Source organism: Schistocerca serialis, chromosome 9, assembly GCF_023864345.2.
Source record: "Schistocerca serialis cubense isolate TAMUIC-IGC-003099 chromosome 9, iqSchSeri2.2, whole genome shotgun sequence".
Taxonomy (NCBI): domain Eukaryota; kingdom Metazoa; phylum Arthropoda; class Insecta; order Orthoptera; family Acrididae; genus Schistocerca; species Schistocerca serialis.
In genome coordinates this window covers 160,755,931-160,776,005 of record NC_064646.1, presented here as the reverse complement: position 1 = coordinate 160,776,005, position 20,075 = coordinate 160,755,931, and the positions used below count along the sequence as shown (strand labels likewise).

Below are 20,075 nucleotides of genomic sequence, written 5' to 3'. Positions count from 1 at the left end.
ATATCGATACATCGGAGTACCTATACATTAATAAAACCAAATGTGAATATTGTCACAAAAATATGTGTGTTACTTCGCAGAAAAGTAGTACGATATTACTGGTATCGAGAACTGGGGTTGGAGTGCCGTAATGGTCACTTAAATAAAGAACCATTACAAAGTCTACGAAGTTTGAAGTAAATATGTGATCCCAACGTCGTGGTCAGCCCTTATGAAACAGGGAAATACAGAGATTGCTGTTATTCTCGGAGAACTTACTTCGCAACTGCAACATCTTGAAGTCTCGATAAATAAACCATTTAAAGTGTATAGAAAAGAGGAATGGGGCAAATGGATGATGGGATGAAACCCAACTCGAATTCACGCCCAAGGGAGTTTCGCCGAAGGCAGCTTTAAGACGACCTACAAAGTGTGTCAGTGTATAAAACAGTCGTGGTCCAGAGAGAAGACATTATTGTTAAATCTTTCAAGAAGTGCTGCGTAGGTAACGCTCTCGGAAGCAGTGAAGACCATCTAATATATGAGGAGGACAATGATGACAACGAAGAGAAAGAAGAAGAAGAAAGAGAAAGAGCAGATGACAATTTTCAGGGATTTTAAAGATTAGTTCGGGTTTATAAACTAAGAATTTTTTTAGTTTAAATTTGTAGACTATTGATAAAAATGGTAAAAGTGTTATTTTGTGAAGAAATTTCTTAAAAATTAAGGTGCGTTTTATAGTTCATAACGTATTATAATCCGCAAAATACCATATAACGTAGAACTTCGGATTGTTGGGTGCCGATATGTTGCTGTATGGCTTTGGTGAAATGAGCAGACCACCAGCAGGAATGTGATATAGAGGTCTGAAGACAGGACCTTTGAACAACGACAAGGATCGTGATGTACAGATCGTGACGTTGTCAGATGATGATCGGTATCAAGATACAAGTGATATCCTTGCGATGGCTTGCCACCTCATTGGATAAGGTTTACATGCAACTGTGATACATTGGTGTGAGTATTACGGAATACAATATTTTGATTTGTTTGCGTATATAGCACAATAACATACTATATTTTTGTTTAGTTGATAAATGTAGCTGTGGGGTGGATTGTGTATTTCGTTTGTATGTTTGCATTGCCACTTCCGCTGTTATGTGTTTCATTCATATAAGAAATGCGCTGCATACACAGTTGTCACTTGCTACAACATGTCAATTTTCAAATATATTCACGTCAGTGCCCACGTAGGCAATGTGTAATACTATGCCCTTAGGCGAAAACTGCATAGAGTTTCGTAAATTTTGAACCTCCAATTGTCGCGCGGTTGGCGTACCGCGTCAATGGTCCGATGTATGGCGTTCCATATTTACGTATTCCATTGGTACAGTTGGTTTCCAAAGGTGACTACACAATGCAGGTAACAGGTGGTTTCTAAATAGGAGACTGAATCTGTCTACACTGAGGTTTTTTCACGCACTTCTGCATGCAGTTAAAACATACCATCACCGCGCGTAAGGTCAGTGAAAAATGTCACTGGTTTTAAACTTCACTCTAGATTTGCCGTCTATTGCGACACACTAGATTGAAGGTTTCATGTTCTTCACGTCACTTACGTAGTGTTTAAGACGGTAAGTTTCTGTTTTTAAGTTTTAGAAAGGAAGTCAGTGTAAAAGAATGTCTTCTGGTCTACACAGCAAGATTTATGACGACCAGAATTACTGTCCCATTATCCTCCATCTATTAGGTGTTTATATTGTCACATACAAGTGTTGTATTTATGTAATTACTATTAAACATGATTTATTTACAAAAACCTCTATATTCACGATTAAAATTATATAAGTGCCCATGATTATGAGGTCTAACTTTACACACGTATACCTGAGTCAATACAAAGTGCCCAGTAAACTTTATCAAAGTGAAGTAAATCGCTGTTCTCGTGTGAAAATTGAAAAATATTTATTTCGAAATTATCAAGAAAGGGAAAACACCAGTTAGCTTCACAAGAGAGGAGTACAAACGATGCACGAAACTGCAATAGCTAACACCGAATTGACTTAATGCACAACGTTTAGTGAATTAGGCGTGATCCACCTTAGCACATCTTAAATAAGAGTGTACAGTAGAATATGTGTGCAAAATTTATTCTACATGAAATGAAAATTGACTTATTGTTAGTGTATCCATCCATATACAAATGAGAGAGTCATGACACATGTCATTTCTGTACGATTTGTTTTGATTAATAATAATCATATTGTAGCTTATATTTACATTAATTGGCTTCTAGTATTTTCAAAAACTTTGCTACTTTGACTTTCTCGTGAGAGTAATTAGCCACACACTAAGAAAATATTCACATAAATGAGATTCGTTTGTATAACAATCTAACAACTAATTCATATCGTAGTATGTACCGATAAAATGTTACTACATAATTAAAGATACAAACATGAAAACATATAGGAGGAATGAAAGAAAATGTATAACCATGGGACATACTTTTCAACTCTTGATGTGCATATATGCCTTTAATGCAGTTGGATTCGCGAAATGTTAGTAGATTGCTCTCTTCATGAGACAGTCTCACAATGTTGTAAGGTCCAGTAAACAGCATCTCCCATTTAGATTTTTCCTTTTCAATAAAGGTCTGTTCAGTGGAGGAATTTATATCTTCGTGTGTTATGTAATCTCTTGCCGTATTGCACTTTCCTCTGTTTGGTGTGAGAGGTAAGTGAAATAATAGCTTGTCTCTCTTTCTCCTCCCAGATTCTTCTTGTGGGATATCGATGATAGGCAGTTAAAATTTCGTAGCTCCATCTGTCTTTAAAACCTCGTGATTTCAGTAAGCAGTAACTACATTACCAAAGAGAGATTTGAAAGTGCTCGTATTTCTCAAATATGAGAGCAAGTAGGCTTCTGCTGTGTAGTTATACACGTCACAACGTTATCTGTATCACATTATATATATATTTAGAAAGAGTTTTTGCTTCTCGTCTAAAATTGAATGAAGTGCAATTTTATTAATGGTCTGTGCATCCAATACTAATCGTACACTGCCGCCTGCCTTCACTACTGCGACTACTGTAAGGCGAAAGAGAGGTTTCTATGAACTTCCATTCTAGTATACATCTTATCTCCGTAGTGTCTGCCCTCTTCAGGCTCACAGGATGGAGTAAGTAGAGTACCAATGCGTCTCTAAGGGACTACTTCTATTTTGTATTCATAACCTGTAATAATACTAGGCTTCTTAGTAGACGCCTGTGTTTAACACCATAAGAGATCAGTTAATTCAACCTGTTGATGATCAGCTCGATACACAGATTCTACAGTTGTTCCTATAATGTGATCTTTACGAGCCTGCACATCACTGTGTTGATTATTCGAACTCACGTCCTCTGAGTAGAAGAGGTAGAAACTGTCCATATGCAGAACCTCTACACCCTAAAATCTAACTCTAACACATTGGTAAAACTTGCCCTGTCCTACTTGACTTCTTATGAGAGGTAATACCAACTCTTTGTCACCTGCACATAACAAACATTTACCACGAGACTGGCCGACAAGTGCTTTCCTCTTCTGTAGAAATTCCATTCCACATATGCAGCTCACCAATAAATGTTCTGTGATGAGGAATTGTTATGAAACATTATGGAATATTATGGAATTTTATAGTTGCATCCACTGTCTCAACTTCCGCCGGAGTCTGCACATGGACAGTCGTTGATTTAATTTCAATAGTAGCTAATGTTCCACAGTTTTGGACAGGGAGGGTATGATGGGTAAATGATTCGCAAATCTTTTGAAATAACTCAAAAGACATGACTTTCGTGGCTGTTCTTGTGTCGGTTATCTCACAAGGAACACCTTGAGTCCGAGGTTGCAAAAGGCCAATGATATTTACGGCATGCGACGCCCCACATGTTGTCTACCACACAGTCACAATATTTGGTGCTAATGGGAAAAGGAGGCGGAGCTGGAGGTATCCAATGGTGAGCAGGGCATGAGACTACGGCGTGTTGCTGAAATGATTTGTCTACGAGTAATTCACAACTGTGTTAGAGTTGGCAAGGATAACAATCAAACATTGCATTATACACTACTGGCCATTACAATTGCTACACCGAGAAGAAACGCAGATGATAAACGGGTATTCATTGGACAAATAGTAAGTTAACTTCGTCAAATAAAGGTATGAGCTGGGCAACCATGGTGCCTTTTTGAGTATGATAGTTAAAAGTTTCTTTTACGTTAAAATTTTCCACAAATAGAAAGTTTTAGCGAAAAATTGGTATGCAACGTCAGAAGCCGGTTGAAAAACCTTCGTAAAGATACCTCATTCATCGACTGTACGACTGGTATGTGTTGAGAAAAAGGCATCTTGACTAGAGAAATAATATATGTGATTGATGAGCATTTGTTTCATATATTACAATAATAATTATATTTTCCTATTCAGGAAAATGTCCCTTCCACTTAGACGTATTAAAAAATTAACCTATTGATTTGCAATCAAAACCAAAATTTCCGGTCTTTGTCTGATACTGAATACTGATTGAACACGACCATTCCACGTTAGCACTACTCACAAAACAATCGAGTTTCATCGCTTTAAGATACAGTGATACTTATCTGATAATTAGTTTATAATGACTAGCTTATAAAAAGCTAGAATAAAAATAGAACGATAAACGAGACGAGCTCATTTGTTAAGATTAGAACTGACTTTGACCTTAAACGATGTACTACGCCAACGGTCTTAAATTTTAATATCCCTGATAGTAGGTAAAAACGTAAATGGAAAAACCAGTTGCGCCAGACAGATCATTTTAAGCACGAAGTGGCATTATAAAGGGAAGCCGTCTTCAGGAGTAGGACACTCTCGCTGGCCACAATGTTGCGAGCACTTGTCATCGTGGTGTGCCTGTTGGTACCAGCCTTATCGGCCCCAAGAGCTAGGATGCCTTGGAGCAGGAGGGGCCATGGACGTATCGTGAATGGCAACGCGACCACCATATCAGAGTACCCGTGGAACCTCTCCATACAGTTCCTGGTCAGGCACGAGTGCGGCGCGTCCATAATCAGCACGACGTGGGCAATGTCAGCCGGTCACTGCTTCTATGACGACGTCACCAAGATGTTGCTGCGGGCCGGATCGACGACACGCGAGAGTGGCGGCGTCGTCTTCAACATATCGAGAGTCGTTTACCACGAGAACTTCAACAGCACCAGTCTTGACAACGACATCGTTGTCGTGCAGGTTAGGTTAGGTTAGTGTTGTTTTAACGTCCCGTCGACAACGAGGTCATTAGAGACGGAGCGCAAGCTCGGGTTAGGGAAGGATGGGGAAGGAAATCGGCCGTGCCCTTTCAAAGGAACCATCCCGGCATTTGCCTGAAACGATTTAGGGAAATCACGGAAAACCTAAATCAGGTTGGCTGGAGACGGGATTGAACCGTCGTCCTCCCGAATGCGAGTCCAGTGTGCTAACCACTGCGCCACCCCGCTCGGTGTGTCGTGCAGGTAAGGTGACATTTCGTCTTATGCACTGTGAACCAGATCTACAGTGGTGGAAATTAGTATAAAGGCACGAGGTTATTTGTGGAAAGCCGAGCGGGATTAGCCGAGCGGTCTAGGCGCTGCAATCATGACTGTGCGGCTGGTACCGGCTGAGGTTCGAGTCCTCCCTCGGGCATGGGTGTGTGTGTTCGACCTTTAGGATAATTTAGGTTAAGTAGTGTGTAAGCTTAGGGACTGATGACCTTCGCAGTTAAGTCCCATAAGATTTCACACACATTTGAACATTTGTGGAAAAAAACATCCTTACTTACGTATTTGGTACTAAACACATTTTCCCCTTATAAACAACAAATAATAACAAAATACATTCTCATTTAACCATTAGAATTAGGCCGAGTACTTAAAAGTTCAAAAAGGTGACTTTTCGGCTGGGAAGGGATGTACATTAATTTTTAAGCAGTTTTTAAAGGAATAACGTATTTACCATTTTTATTATTAGACAGCAAAGCCACACTAAAAAAGAAAAACAATTCTTATTTTATAAAACCGAACTGATATTTAAAATCCGCTTCCCCACCGTCATGTAATGCGCGGTTACCTCGGTCGCTCCCCTTGCTCCCAGTCTCCAGTACTTGGGGCAGTTGCCCCCCTGCGGCATCAACACTCCAATCACAGCACATGACATGACATCCTCCAGTCAAAACGCAACACTGCCCCTGGTCACGACTGTGTCACCTACTGTCACCTCAGGGAATGCCCCCTTTCATTCCTGACTGTCTTTGCCAATTTTACTACGTCATGCTCTCTACCGGCTTCTGCCCTGACCTGTGGAAGACTTCCCACGTCCTCTTATTCCTCAAACGCAACAAACCTCCTTCCGTCGCCTCTTCCTATCGTCTTCAGTAAGGTCTTCGAGTCCATCCTCTCCAGTCGTATCCGTCACCACCTCAATCAACACCACCTCCCTCCCCTTACCCATTGTGGCTTCTGACCCTCCTTCTCCGCTGAAGACCAACTCCTTAACCTTGTCCACCTTCTCTCCCACACTTGATTTAAATAGTGGATAATAACTTCATCAGTCAACAGCATGTACGTTTAGTAACGGGAATGACGATCACCAAGTCACTACTCATTTACAGGACATATGTGCTACCACATAATCCTTCAATATGACCGATTGTGGTCAATACTATGTGTATACGACAGCAGTCATGCCATCACCTAGTAATACACAACTTTTTATTAACTTAATTAATGGCAGTCATATCCATATAAGTACAGGGTGATTCAAAAAGAATACCACAACTTTAGGAATTTAAAACTCTGCAACGACAAAAGGCAGAGCTAAGCACTATCTGTCGGCGAATTAAGGGAGCTATAAAGTTGCATTTATTTGTACATTTGTTCGCTTGAGGCGCTGTTGACTAGGCGTCAGCGTCAGTTGATGCTAAGATGGCGACCGCTCAACAGAAAGCTTTTTTGTGTTATTGAGTACGGCAGAAGTGAATCGCCGACAGTTGTTCAGCGTGCATTTCGAACGAAGTATGGTGTTAAACCTCCTGATAGGTGGTGTATTAAACGTTGGTATAAACAGTTTACAGAGAATGGGTGTTTGTGCAAAGGGAAAAGTTCTGGACGGCCGAGAACGAGTGATGAAAATGTAGCACGCATCCAGCAAGCATTTGTTGGCTGTTCCCTCAGCTCGAACAAGAAGCACAACAATTCATACTTCAGCAGGATGGAGCGCCACCACATTGGCACTTATCTGTCCGTAACTACCTGAACGTCAACTACCCGAGGCGATGGATCGGCCGCCAGGCAGCCCGTGACAGAGCACTTCATCACTGGCCTCCAAGAAACCCTGATCTTACCCCCTGCGATTTTTTCTTATGGGGTATGTTAAGGATATGGTGTTTCGGCCACCTCTCCCAGCCACCATTGATGATTTGAAACGAGAAATAACAGCAGCTATCCAAACTGTTACGCCTGATATGCTACAGAGAGTGTGGAACGAGTTGGAGTATCGGGTTGATATTGCTCGAGTGTCTGGAGGGGGCCATATTGAACATCTCTGAACTTGTTTTTGAGTGAAAAAAAACCTTTTTAAATACTCTTTGTAATGATCTATAACAGAAGGTTATATTATGTTTCTTTCATTAAATACACATTTTTAAAGTTGTGGTATTCTTTTTGAATCACCCTGTATTACGAGAGGGTAACATACCCTTGCCACAATCTACTGGATACTAAGTTTTGGTTCAGACTAGCCAGATCAGTTTGATTTGATCTTACTCAATAACGTTTAATGGTGTCCTTGGAGCGTTGCTCGCCAAATCACGTAATTTAACCATTTTCCGTCATCATCCCATAATTTAGACTAGTTCCTTAAGTACATATTGACCTATGCCGGTCAATTATTTTAAGTGTGCTGACTGGAGCGATGTTCGTCAAGTCACACTTTAGCTTTAAGCATATTTCCGCGCCGGCCGAAGTGGCCGCGCGGTTCTGGCGCTGCAGTCTGGAACCGCGTGACCGCTACAGTCGCAGGTTCGAATCCTGCCTCGGGCATGGATGTGTGTGATGTCCTTAGGTTAGTTAGGTTTAACTAGTTCTAATTTCTAGGGGACTAATGACCTCAGCAGTTGAGTCCCATAGTGCTCAGAGCCATTTGAACCATATTTCCGCTGTCATTCCCTAAGTTCAATGGCAGTGGTCACCAGGCCCGAATTATGATGGCAGTGGTCCACACACAGTTTTAACAGTATGTGTGTGGATCACCTCCATGGAGGCAAATTGAGTACCCCATTGCCGCCACATTATCTCCTACTTCAGTGTTTTCTGCAAATCATAACCATAACTTCGCCAAGAAGCTCAATGAAGCACGTGCATTAGCTTTTGACTTGATTCTAGACCATTTCAGGTCAAATATACTAATCTTAAATAATGACTATCTATTTTATAAGGCCCGCATTGCCAGATATTACAGATTAGATATAGACTTGTTCCGAAGTTCAATCATGACCATTTGTGTGCTAAGTCAATAAGATGTTCATGCGTTGTAACCATAGCTATGCAAGTGCTTAACAATTACATCTTAAAAACTGCTAGGCCTAATCGTAATAATGACGACGTTGGCTTTATATTATCATTGCCACTCCTATGTTCTCCTTAGGTGATTAAACATCGTGCTTAAGCACAAAAATTTTCCTAGATAGGCCATACCTTGTAAGTACATGTCTTCCTCATACCATGACCAATGAATACTTCATAAATGTTAAGACAGTCGATCTAAGTACGTTCTGTACAGGTTAACATATACGCCCTTTTCCTCAGCTGTACCTTTTATTTCACCTTACTAGTAAATTCAAGGTCAGGAGTTAAGTTCACGTCTCGTCCCAACAAGTAACTATCACACAGTTTATGCTCAGGCGCAAGGTATTGAGTCCGCCTAGGCGGGCCTCATGACGCTACGGTCAGTTCCAGTACAGCAGTCGTGGCTGCCGCATCGCGGCGGCGAAGTGGGGCCGAGGTAGTTCCAAATAAGTTTTATAGTCTGACGATAATTTACGGATTTGTAGCTTTAGCTTGATTATGTCCACTGTGGAGAGATGGTAGTTACTATTATTCTGAAGAAGATCGTGTTATCCTGACAGAAACCTAAGTAAATTCTAGGCAAATGGTGCAGCTTTGGCTGTTAATTATTAAAATTACTCGGCGTAAATACTCACCGTAACCCAAAACCAACCACACTATGGCGCAAGTCGAGGAATCTGCAGCCTACACGGTCGCAGAACCATCTAAGCCTCTGATTCAGACCCTCCACTCGGCTCTGTACCAGAGGTCCAGAATCGGTCCTTCTGCTTTCATTTCGTAAGCAAGACTGGCAGCCTTCACCACTTCTGTAAGCCATTCAAAACTAAAGAGAATCTCCTCTGATCCAAAGTGACACACATCATTGGTACCAACGTGAGCCACCACCTGCAGTTGGCTGCATCCTGTGCTCTTCATGGCATCCGGGAGGACCCATTCCACATCTGGAATGACTCCACCAGGTATGCACACGGAGTTCACAATGGTTTTCTTCCCGTTCTTGGCAGCCATGTCTCTAAGGGGCCCCATAAAGCACCTAACGTTGACCTCACAACTATCAATAATCCAACCCTCTGTGTTTGTCATGGCTGAGAGGTTTCCTCTGAAACAGGACAAGCGACGGCATCTGAATCAGCAACAGTGTCAGCCACAGATATCACCTGGAACCTGTTTGTCAGACTAACTTGGGGGGGGGGGGGGGAGCTTATGTGAAGCCGCCTGGGAAGTCTTTCGCCGTCTGCTATGCCCTAGGGCGACCTTCCACTAGACCACAACAGTGATGCCCATGCACTGCAGCCTCAAGCTGTGTAACTGAAGCCATCACAGCCTGGGGCTAAGAGTGAAGTGCACAAACTGACTTGAATCCACACAAAACAGTCACAGTCCCTGCCCAAACGGAAGTCTGTGGAAACCTAGACTATCCAGAAATGGACTATCTGCAGGTGCTCCGGAACTCTACTGCATACACTGACGAAAACGCAGGAATTGTCTCTAATAAGTTAGATTAATACGCAAATATTCAAAAACTTAACTACTGAAGCACTCAGGTAAAAACTAAATAATTCGCCCCTGATGGGGAACTTGTAATATCTGACCAAATTGGTTTATTATCTGACGCAAACGAAAGCGCGAGAACCTTCACACGCATAAACTCAAGAAACTAAACTATTAAAGCACACATATGATGTTATAAAATTCGCTCCTGGTTAGCCGGCCGGAGTGGCCGAGCGGTTCTAGGCGCTACAGTCTGTAACCGCGCGACCGCTTCGGTCGCAGGTTCGAATCATGCCTCGGACATGGATGTGTGTGATGTCCTTAGGTTAGTTAGGTTTAAGTAGTTCTAAGTTCTAGGGGACTGATGACCTCAGATGTTAAGTCCCATAGTGCTCAGAGCCATCTGAACCATTTTCGCTCCTGGTTAGGAACAAGTAAAAGTCACAAAATCGGTTACTTCTCTGTTGCTATGTCTGTCTCGGCCAGCTGCTGTTGCCATGACTGGAATAGATACTGTGTCGGATCCCGAAGACTGCTGTCTGGATGCTGGCACCGAACTACACACCGTTCGGCCGCGTACCAGACATCATCTTGGAGTGACGAACCAGAGGGTGAGGCAGTGCAGTCAAGCATCCCGTACGTTCTTCAAGGAGCTCGTGGTGAGGACTCTAATGTAGGGACTTGCATCTTCCTGCTGGGAAGGTACCGTATTACTATAGGATTTATTATTCTCGCCAGATAGTGCTGAGAGCTACATTTTTCTTTAGCAGTTACCAAATGAGTGATTTTAATATATTAAATAGATCGCCAAATCATAACTCCACTTGATTTTGGGTCTCGATAGTCGCTGCGTGCTTATCTTGCGCCATGTTGTTGACGGACACGACGGTCTGACCGCCGCATGTGAAAGGGAGACACCGTTGTAAACCACACAATGTCAGTGTCACAGATGACTGCGACCCTACATTACGCAAACACTCCACCTCTAAACATGTGGCCATATTTCAGCTGTTGTCACCCATCTACTTGTCAGAGCCAGTGGAACTAATTACCAACTCCTCGCGGTGTCCTCCTTCTGGAAGGTCAGTGCCTATTTGTTCTGCGGCGTTCGTGTTATAGCCAATTTTGTGTGAAATCCGGAGGTCAGGCATTACGATGCCCCTCATGTTAACGATTCTACCTTCTTCAAATTTCGAAACAAGACGATAAGCTTGATGTTCACTCGAATACCGGCGGTCAGTGCTTCCAATAAGCTCCGCATTGTTCGACGCCAGAAAACAAAATTACCAAAATCACATGGCTGACAACAACCCGTAATAACTAGCTACCAACAAACACACAAATTTGGCGAACACATTTATAATAACGGAACACCAACAATAGAGTAGGCACAAGCTTCACAACTAGCAGTTAAGACTATCTTGGCTGATTGCAACTCAGAGTAACGGAATGCTTACAACAGAACAAACATCATTCCGCAACGTGCTATCAAAACTACCTTAGCTGATCACGACTCGTAGTAACGAACCCCTCACTACAGAGTAGACACAGTTCTGCAACAAGCTATCAAGTCTACCCAACGTTTGTGAATAGTCTGATTCACAACAATAGGTTTCTGTGAGACTCGCAAGTCAAAGTCCACGACGCGTAGACTACCAAGGTGTATCAAAACAGACCCTGTGCCTATCCGCCAGTCAGAATCAGTCTAAGATATACAGTTGCGACACTCACTGCTGTGAGGAGTGTTAGCGTCTGTTAATTGCGCCGGTACGAGCACCCCTAGCGGCGAGAAAGCAGCCGTAAAATTAAAGTTTGTTTTTATTTATTTTTCTATTTATGTACTGAAATATTTATTGTGTTCTAAGCATTAGTAAATTATCAAGAGACATTAATGTTCGTGAGATACACGTAAAACAGTCGAATCTCCCTGGTTCGGGTACATAAGCTACAACTTAATGGTGATGAAATACTTTCGAATATGTGTGTAATTGCAACTTATTCTGCTGAAAACAAGAGAATATAAACACATGCTTCATGCATGGAAAGAGTGTATTTCTTTTGTTGTCTGTTCTTGTTGTGACAGGCACTTCGCTTCACATGTAATAACTTTGTAGGGAGCCTAATGTCTCGCACTGTCTTACACTTCACTCGATTTTCTAATACATAAATATATTTGTAAGTGTATTTGTTGCTGCCGTTTGTGGCTCAGCTGCAAGAACAATTGTGGAATCGGTTTCTTTTGTGTTGCGAAATAGTTTCATTGCTTTTGTTCTTTTATTATTACGTCTGTGTGGTTTTTTTCTTCAGTCGCAGTTGTGATAAATTATCTGCTACGTTAAGTAACCTACGTATTGCATTCCATAGACGTTTTCTATGTTCCACATTCACTGAATTGACTGGAAGTGTAGTGAACGAAACTGTACGTTTCTGAGTAGATATAAGATGCCTCTCAAGACATATCAAGTCTTCTGCTGTTTACTGGCAGTTTTTTGTACGTGAAGAATAAGACATTCTCCAGTGAATACCTGTAGGTTAAAAGAAAATCGTAAATAAACTATTCTGTACTGTAGCGGCTGACAACTCGTACGATCAATATGAAATCTTAAGAAAAAAAAAAAGACGTATGTGGTGTGAAATTTATTGTGCTACAGACGCTCCTGTCTGTAAAACCATTCTCCAAATCAGAATAAGCAATTACAATTCGCTTTCACAGGATCGCGCCAAACTCAACGGGAATAACTTCCTGGCCGCTTGTTGTGCTGCAGTTGCGGTGGGTAACAGAAAAGTGACGTAGTATCCTGACTATTATATTAGACAAATCGTTCCCAACATGGAGGTAATTACCCCTGCAGGGTGAAATGAAGTTTTCTGAGGGGTAAAATGTAAGCGATTCGATTGTGTTTCAGTCGTGACTCTAGGTTATTTTCAGAAGATCATTACCATTATCACAATTTTGTAAGTCTAATATTGATTATAAAAGTTATCAATAATTACTTTCCCTCAATTAATGGCATTAATTCGATGTAGGTTACACGATTCTCACTTAGTCCACCCACTACACACGTATTTTGTGCTTTGTCCCGTACATCGTTGATGGTAAAAGTGAGACATATACGTAGCACACGCTAAATATCTTACGGAAGTGTCTTCTCCAAGTTGTAGACAGTACCTGCATTAGTTCCAAAATTTCTTCAGCAGTAACTACATTAGGGCTACTATTGTGCTGCACCCAGTATTGGATGGATCTGAGAACTATGGGACTTAACATCTGAGGTCATCAGTCCCCTAGAACTTAGAACACTTAAATCTAACTACCTAAGGACATCACACACCCATGCCCGAGGCAGGATTCGAACCTGCGACCGTAGCAGTCGCGCGGTTTCAGACTGAAGCGCCTAGAGCCGCTCGCCCACCGCGGCTGGCCACGCAGTATTATTGTTATTATTATTTATTTCCTTTCTCAGACGTTATATATGGTTGAAAATGGAAAGTGACGCGGACCTTGATCGAGCGTGGCTTCCTTTTAACTGTGCGGCATATGTTACATTGCATTTAGGAACATGTATCAATAATTACAGATTTCTGTAGTTGTTTGTATACGTTAGGATGTAGCTGTATTGCGTTGATGTACTGGTGGATATTGTGTGGTATGACTCCTGTAGTTGATAGTATAATTGGTATAGTGTCAACTTTATCCTGATGCCACATGTCCTTGACTTCCTCAGCCAGTTGGATGTATATTTCTATTTTTTCTCCTGTTTTCTTCTGTATATTTGTTGTATTGGGTATGGATATTTCGATTAGTTGTGTTAATTTCTTCTCTTTATTGGTGAGTATGATGTCAGGTTTGTTATGTGGTGTTGATTTATCTCTTATAATGGTTCTGTTCCAGTATAATTTGTATTCATCATTCTCCATGTAAGGCTGTGTAGGTTTTCTTATTGGTAACGCCACGTAGCGCTCTGTATGAAAATCACTAGCTGTGGTCTGTGCAGTCTGTGGCTAGTTTGCATTGTTGTCTGCCATTGTAGTGTTGGGCAGCTGGATGTTAACAGCGCGTAGCAATGCGCAGTTGGAGGTGAGCCGCCAGCAGTGGTGGATGTGGGGAAAGAGATGGCGGAGTTTTGAAATTTGTAAGACTGGATGTCATGAACTGCTATATACAGTATGACTTTTGAACACTATTGAGGTAAATACATTGTTTGTTCGCTATCAGAATCTTTCATTTGCTAACCATGCCTATTAGTAGTTAGTGCCTTCATTAGTTTGAATCTTTTATTTAGCTGGCAGTAGTGGCGCACGCTGTATTGCAGTAGTTCGAGTAACGAAGATTTTTGGTGAGGTAAGTGATTTGTGAAAGGTGTAGGTTAATGTTAGTCAGGGCCATTCTTTTGTAGGGATTTTTGATAGTCAGATTGCGTTGCGCTAAAAATATTGTGTGTCACTTTAGTGAATGTTTGAGTACGTTCAGTTTTGCTCAGCTGTTTGAAAAGCAAATAATGTAAAAGGTTTATCAGCACAGTAATTCAGAAATTTTTCTAAGGGGACGTTGCATGGGGGCTTAATTAAATACAATGCAAATATTTTTTAATTTTAGTCACTGTATGTCCGATTACGAAGTCTCGTAAACGGTTGGCCCTGACTAGTATTTGTACGCAATCTGACTGCATAGAACAACAACAAAGAATGAAAGGAAATTTCCGTTAACACAATTAATTAATTAAGTCCACAGCAACTATAAAACCTACGAAACAACAAAGCACAAGAGTAACTGTTCTGTGTGTGGAAGTGTGATTCAACGTACAAATCTGGCACGGTTCTTCCTCAATAAGACAAGATATTTTAAATACCATTTATACTGAAGTAATTAAAAAAATAAACAGAAATACTATAATTGTACATAGAAACCAGAAATACAGTCTAATACAAGAACACGAGCCAGATGCTTTGTTGACTGAACCTGTGACCAAGAGGCATTATTGTTTAAGACATTGATATAATAAAGAAAAGGAATTTTTTTTACCTTCGTATATATTGACGAAAAGCACACTCTGATCATTACGGCATCCCCAATCCAACAATATCTGGTGTCTAGCCCATCAAAACAATATGACAACATCTGAACAAGCACTCTCCATGGGAACTTCTCATCAACGACTCACCACTGCCACATCTCAACAAGGACTGCGTACTGCTACTTCTCAATAAGCACATTCCACCACGACTTCTCGACAAGAACTGCCAGTGGAGGCGGCTGAATAATACTCTTTGGCGTAATCTCTGGCGCTGTGGCTCAGTGTAGCCACCTTTCAACGTTTCATCCAGTACATCTTGTGGTGCATACTTGTATGTGTGAACGTGTTGTTTTATAAGTTTATGTTGTAAGGCAAGCTGTTGATGTATTATTTTTGCTACATTGTCATGTCTTCTGATGTGTTCTGTATTTGCTAGTATTGTACATCCGGTTGTGATGTGATCTACTGTTTCTATTTGTTGTTTGCAAAGTCTGCATTTATCTGTTGTGGTATTGGTATCTTTAATAATATGCTTGCTGTAATATCTGGTGTTTATTGTTTGATCCTGTATTGCAACCCTTCCGTCTCACTGTACATATCGCCTTTTCTTAGCCATGTGTTGGATGCGTCTTGATCGATGTGTGGCTGTGTTAGATGATATGGGTGCTTGCCATGTAGTGTTTTCCTTTTCCAGTTTACTTTCTTTGTATCTGTTGATGTTATGTGATCTAAAGGGTTGTAGAAGTGGTTATGAAATTGCAGTGGTGTAGCCGATGTATTTATGTGAGTGATTGCTTTGTGTATTTTGCTAGTTTCTGCTCATTCTATGAAGAATTTTCTTAAATTGTCTACCTGTCCATAATGTAGGTTTTTTATGCCGATAAATCCCTTCCTCCTTCCTTTCTGCTTAATGTGAATCTTTCTGTTGCTAAATGTATGTGATGTATTCTATATTTGTGGCATTGTGATTATTATTATTATTATTATTATTATTATTACTATTACTGCTGTTATTACTATTAGTGTCTGTGGTCAGACACAAAGCATTAACAGCCTGGAGCAATCATGTGATTTATGAGCAGTAAGTATAGTGCACACATTTTATCTTGTTTGGTTTTAAATGGGGTTACAGTGTGCAGGTCAAGCAAATGCCGCAATAGAGAGGAGTAATGCAAGGGAAGTATTTTTTGTAACAAATGTCTACCGCCACTGTGGATAGTTAGCTTTCTTATCTGAGAAGGAGTTCTAGGGAGCATTTGCGTGGCACCACGAATTCCTTCGTCATTCATCTAAAAACACCCGCCTCCCTCCCCCTTACACTTGCACAAACTAAATATCATTCATCTCTCCTCATTTTAAAAATAAAAGTGTTCCAATAAAAGTCTTTCATTCTGTGGTTTACGTAGGTGCTGAACTTGGTGATAATCTGGAGGAGGGGGTGGGGGCAACAGACGGCAGAGGGGAGGGGCAAAGAGGGCGGCGGTAGTGGCTAATGACTGGGTGCACTCAGGGGTAATGGTCTAAGAATGGTTGGGAACCGCCCTGTTAGGCTGTGACCAGAGCTGCCTAAGCAAAGCACTCCACCTCTTCTCGGTCAGTGTGCTACAGCTCACGGAGACGGTGCAGAATGGCGACCGCAGCACTGAGCGCTAAGTAAAACAGCCGACGTGGCTAGAGTTCAGATCATCGCTGCGGACGGACAAATCGCCGCAACATTCACAGCCATTGGAAATGCTGTCCTGTGATCTGTAATTGAATTATTTGGGTGACGTTACACGTACCCTATACTCGTCATGTAATCACACCCATCTTCCTGCGCAGGAGAGCCTTTTTTCGCTTGTCTAAAAGAACTGAAAATAAACTGATCAGCCAGCACATTGTGAACACGTACCTAATAACTAGTATGACCACCTTTGGCACGGATAACGTCGGCGACGAGCTGTTGCGTGGGAGCGACGAGGCCTTGGTAGGCCGCTGGAGGAAGCTCTCACCATATCTGCACACACAAGTCACATAATTCCCGAGAATTTCGTCGAGGGTCACATTTAGATCTGGCGAGTTGAGGGGTCATCAAATCAAGTGGAACTTGCCACTGTGTTTCTCGAAGCATTCCATAAAACTCCTAGCCTTGTGACATGGCGCATTATCTTGTTGAAAAATGCCACTGACGTCGGGAAACATGATCGTCGTCAAGGGGTTTACGCTGTTGCTGTACGATACTCCTAGGCCGTCATGGTTCCTTTCACGAACTTCACTGGATAAAACGGATGCCCACGTGAATGTTTCCCAGAGCATGATGGAGCCGCCGCCAGCTTCTCTCCGTCCCGCGGTACAGGTGTCCAAGAACTGTGGCCCTGGAAGACGACGGATTCGCGATCTCCCATTGGCATGGTATCGGGATTCATCGGACCATGCAACGCTCTGCCGTTGCTCCAAGGCCCAGTGCGGATGGCCACATGCCCATTTCAGTCATAGTTGTGGATGTCGTGGTGTTAACATTGGCTGCGGAGGCCCAATTGTAAGCAGTGTTCGATGCACTGTGTGTTCAGACACGCTTGCACTCTGCCCAGAATTAAAGTCTGATGTTAGTATCGCCACAGTTCGCCGCCTGCCCTATTTTACCAGTCTGCCCAGCCTACGAGTTCGATATCTGTAATGAGGTGTGATCGGCCAAACCCACGGTATCTGGAAGTCGTTTCACGATTGTTTATCCAACTGTTGAGGACACTCACCACAGCACTCTTCGGAAATGCTCGTATCGATCCTCCGAGCCATCATAATCTGCCCTCGGGCAAAGTTGGATAGATTGTGCGCCTTCCCCAGTCTACACACAGACAACACGCTCACTGATACTAAATGCACCATGCGTGTGTCTGACTAGCTGTCATTACTTGCCAGCTGACGCTGCTATAGCCTGGACGGTTTACATCGCTTCTAGGCCGATGGTCATAATATTCTGGGTAATCAGTGTAAGCTCGCGTGAGGTATTTACTCGTAATCAACTCATCCCACGTGTGTTTGTGTTATAACAGTTCGCATTTCAGTCAGTATATTATAGAGATGTTCTAGTCCTTACGAGTAACTTTTCGCTGTATGCTTGTTATTGCTCGAGTAACAACTAATATATGAGATAATATATGTTGCTACGAAAAGAGCCCTGAAATACTCTTTAGGGAAGCTGTGCTTTGACTTTCTTTGGATCATTAACTTTCATCAATACAAAATATATTATGTTCTTATTATTATGGATATGGCTTTCTATAAAAGGAACATTGTTTCGTTACTCTAATTCGCTATAAAGTTCAACATATCTTTCTTACTTTACAGTTATTGGAAAGGTTACTGAAAATTATTTCATCATCAATACTGATGTTACAGTACGCAATGTTTGTTCAACATCAAAATTTTGCGGTGGATTTTTGACAACAATTAAACACCAATACGTACCACGACTAACACGAGAACATGAGTCTACTATCAGTGAAAAACTGTTTTTACTGTAATGTTTGCCAGACCAGAACTACGCAGAGCAAGATTTCTTTTATGTCATGAAGGTAAATTATCCTTTTGCACTGTTAATAATATAATATCATCCGCAGCCCGCGTCCACCTGTAAAACACATCATAAAATCTGCTGCTCTGCCCTGCAATCCCGAAAGCTGAAAGAAATAATTTTAGTTCACTATTACCTGTCCGCTTCTTTGCGGTATGATTGGTTTCATTTATTGCAGTTTTAATGCGTCGCGGCAGCGGCTTGTTCGTTCGTAGCGCAGCTCTGCACCACGATAACATTTAAATAGCTGAAAATGTCTTAAAAGATGGGATAAAATACCAGGCAAGCTTATTACAAATCATAATGCAAGTTTTCACTAAGTAACTCTATTCAAAACATTTAGACAGATTAAATTCTTACACACCTTTACAAATCAATGCCTAATGGCGTTCTTCTCTCAATCTTGACAAAAGAATGCTACACAAGCATACAATATAACGTCACAGGCTCTTCCTACTTACTAACTCCAAAAAGACGACAGAGGAATTAAAGCTCGGTCACTACTATTTATAGCTATGTGATATATTTTCATCTTTGATATTTAATAAGTATCGTCTGTGGCGGTTTCAGTACTCGCCGATACAGATATTATCTTTAAAAAAATCGGTACATAATTCTATACAAGTATAAAACGTGACACATAATGGTTTGTGTTTATTACACAAAGTTCAAACAACCATTGTCCACGCAATTACAATCATCCAGTTCAATTATTCTTTTTTTACCATATATAATATGTGTTTTTCCAGGAGACGTTACAAACTTTTTGTATGTTCACAGCCCTCTGAGCCGTTCCCGCTCGGACCGAACATCCAGCCCGTCGCGCTGCCTGCAGACGGATACGAGGCTCCTGCAGGCCTTCCTGTCACTGCTACCGGCTGGGGACTGGATCAAAATTTCCAGAGGCCAGAGGAACTGCTAAAAGTGGACCTGTACGTTGACCAAACATCGGTTTGCAGTAAGATATTTTCCGATATCCTTCCAGTCACCGACAGCATGATGTGTGCCGGCAACATCCACAAGGGCGTCTGCTTTGGTGATTCCGGAAGTCCGCTGGTGTCCGGAAACATGCAGGTCGGCATCGTGTCCTGGGGCGACGAGGACTGCGAGTACCCTCTGGCGATGTACACCGACGTCGGGTACATGCGCCCCTGGATCAGAAACATTACTGGAGTGTGACAGGCGTAACTGACGAACGCGCAAACCATTTTGTAACTAAGGGAAGGAGATTCATGACATTGTATTCTGTTATTTGTGCTTTCTAATAGATTTTAAATACAACAAAATCCATACACCCGTACATATTATAAAATGTATATATGTACGTGTTTGTGTTTGTCTTTTTTTATGTATGTACGTATGACACAGGAGCGGCTCCTGCAGATCACTGGAGCCAGATCAGTGAGCGAGGCTGCAAG

At 41.8% G+C, this 20,075-nt stretch overlaps 1 protein-coding gene across 1 annotated transcript; it reads left to right on the top strand.

Moving 5' to 3' along the window:
• The first annotated feature begins 4,945 nt into the window (after positions 1 to 4,945).
• On the top strand, positions 4,946 to 19,836 carry LOC126419445 (trypsin-1-like). The gene is made up of 2 exons (XM_050086633.1): positions 4,946 to 5,245; positions 19,438 to 19,836. Exons 1-2 carry the CDS (start codon positions 4,946 to 4,948, stop codon positions 19,834 to 19,836), a joined length of 699 nt encoding a protein of 232 aa, XP_049942590.1.
• Positions 19,837 to 20,075: the final 239 nt, after the last annotated feature.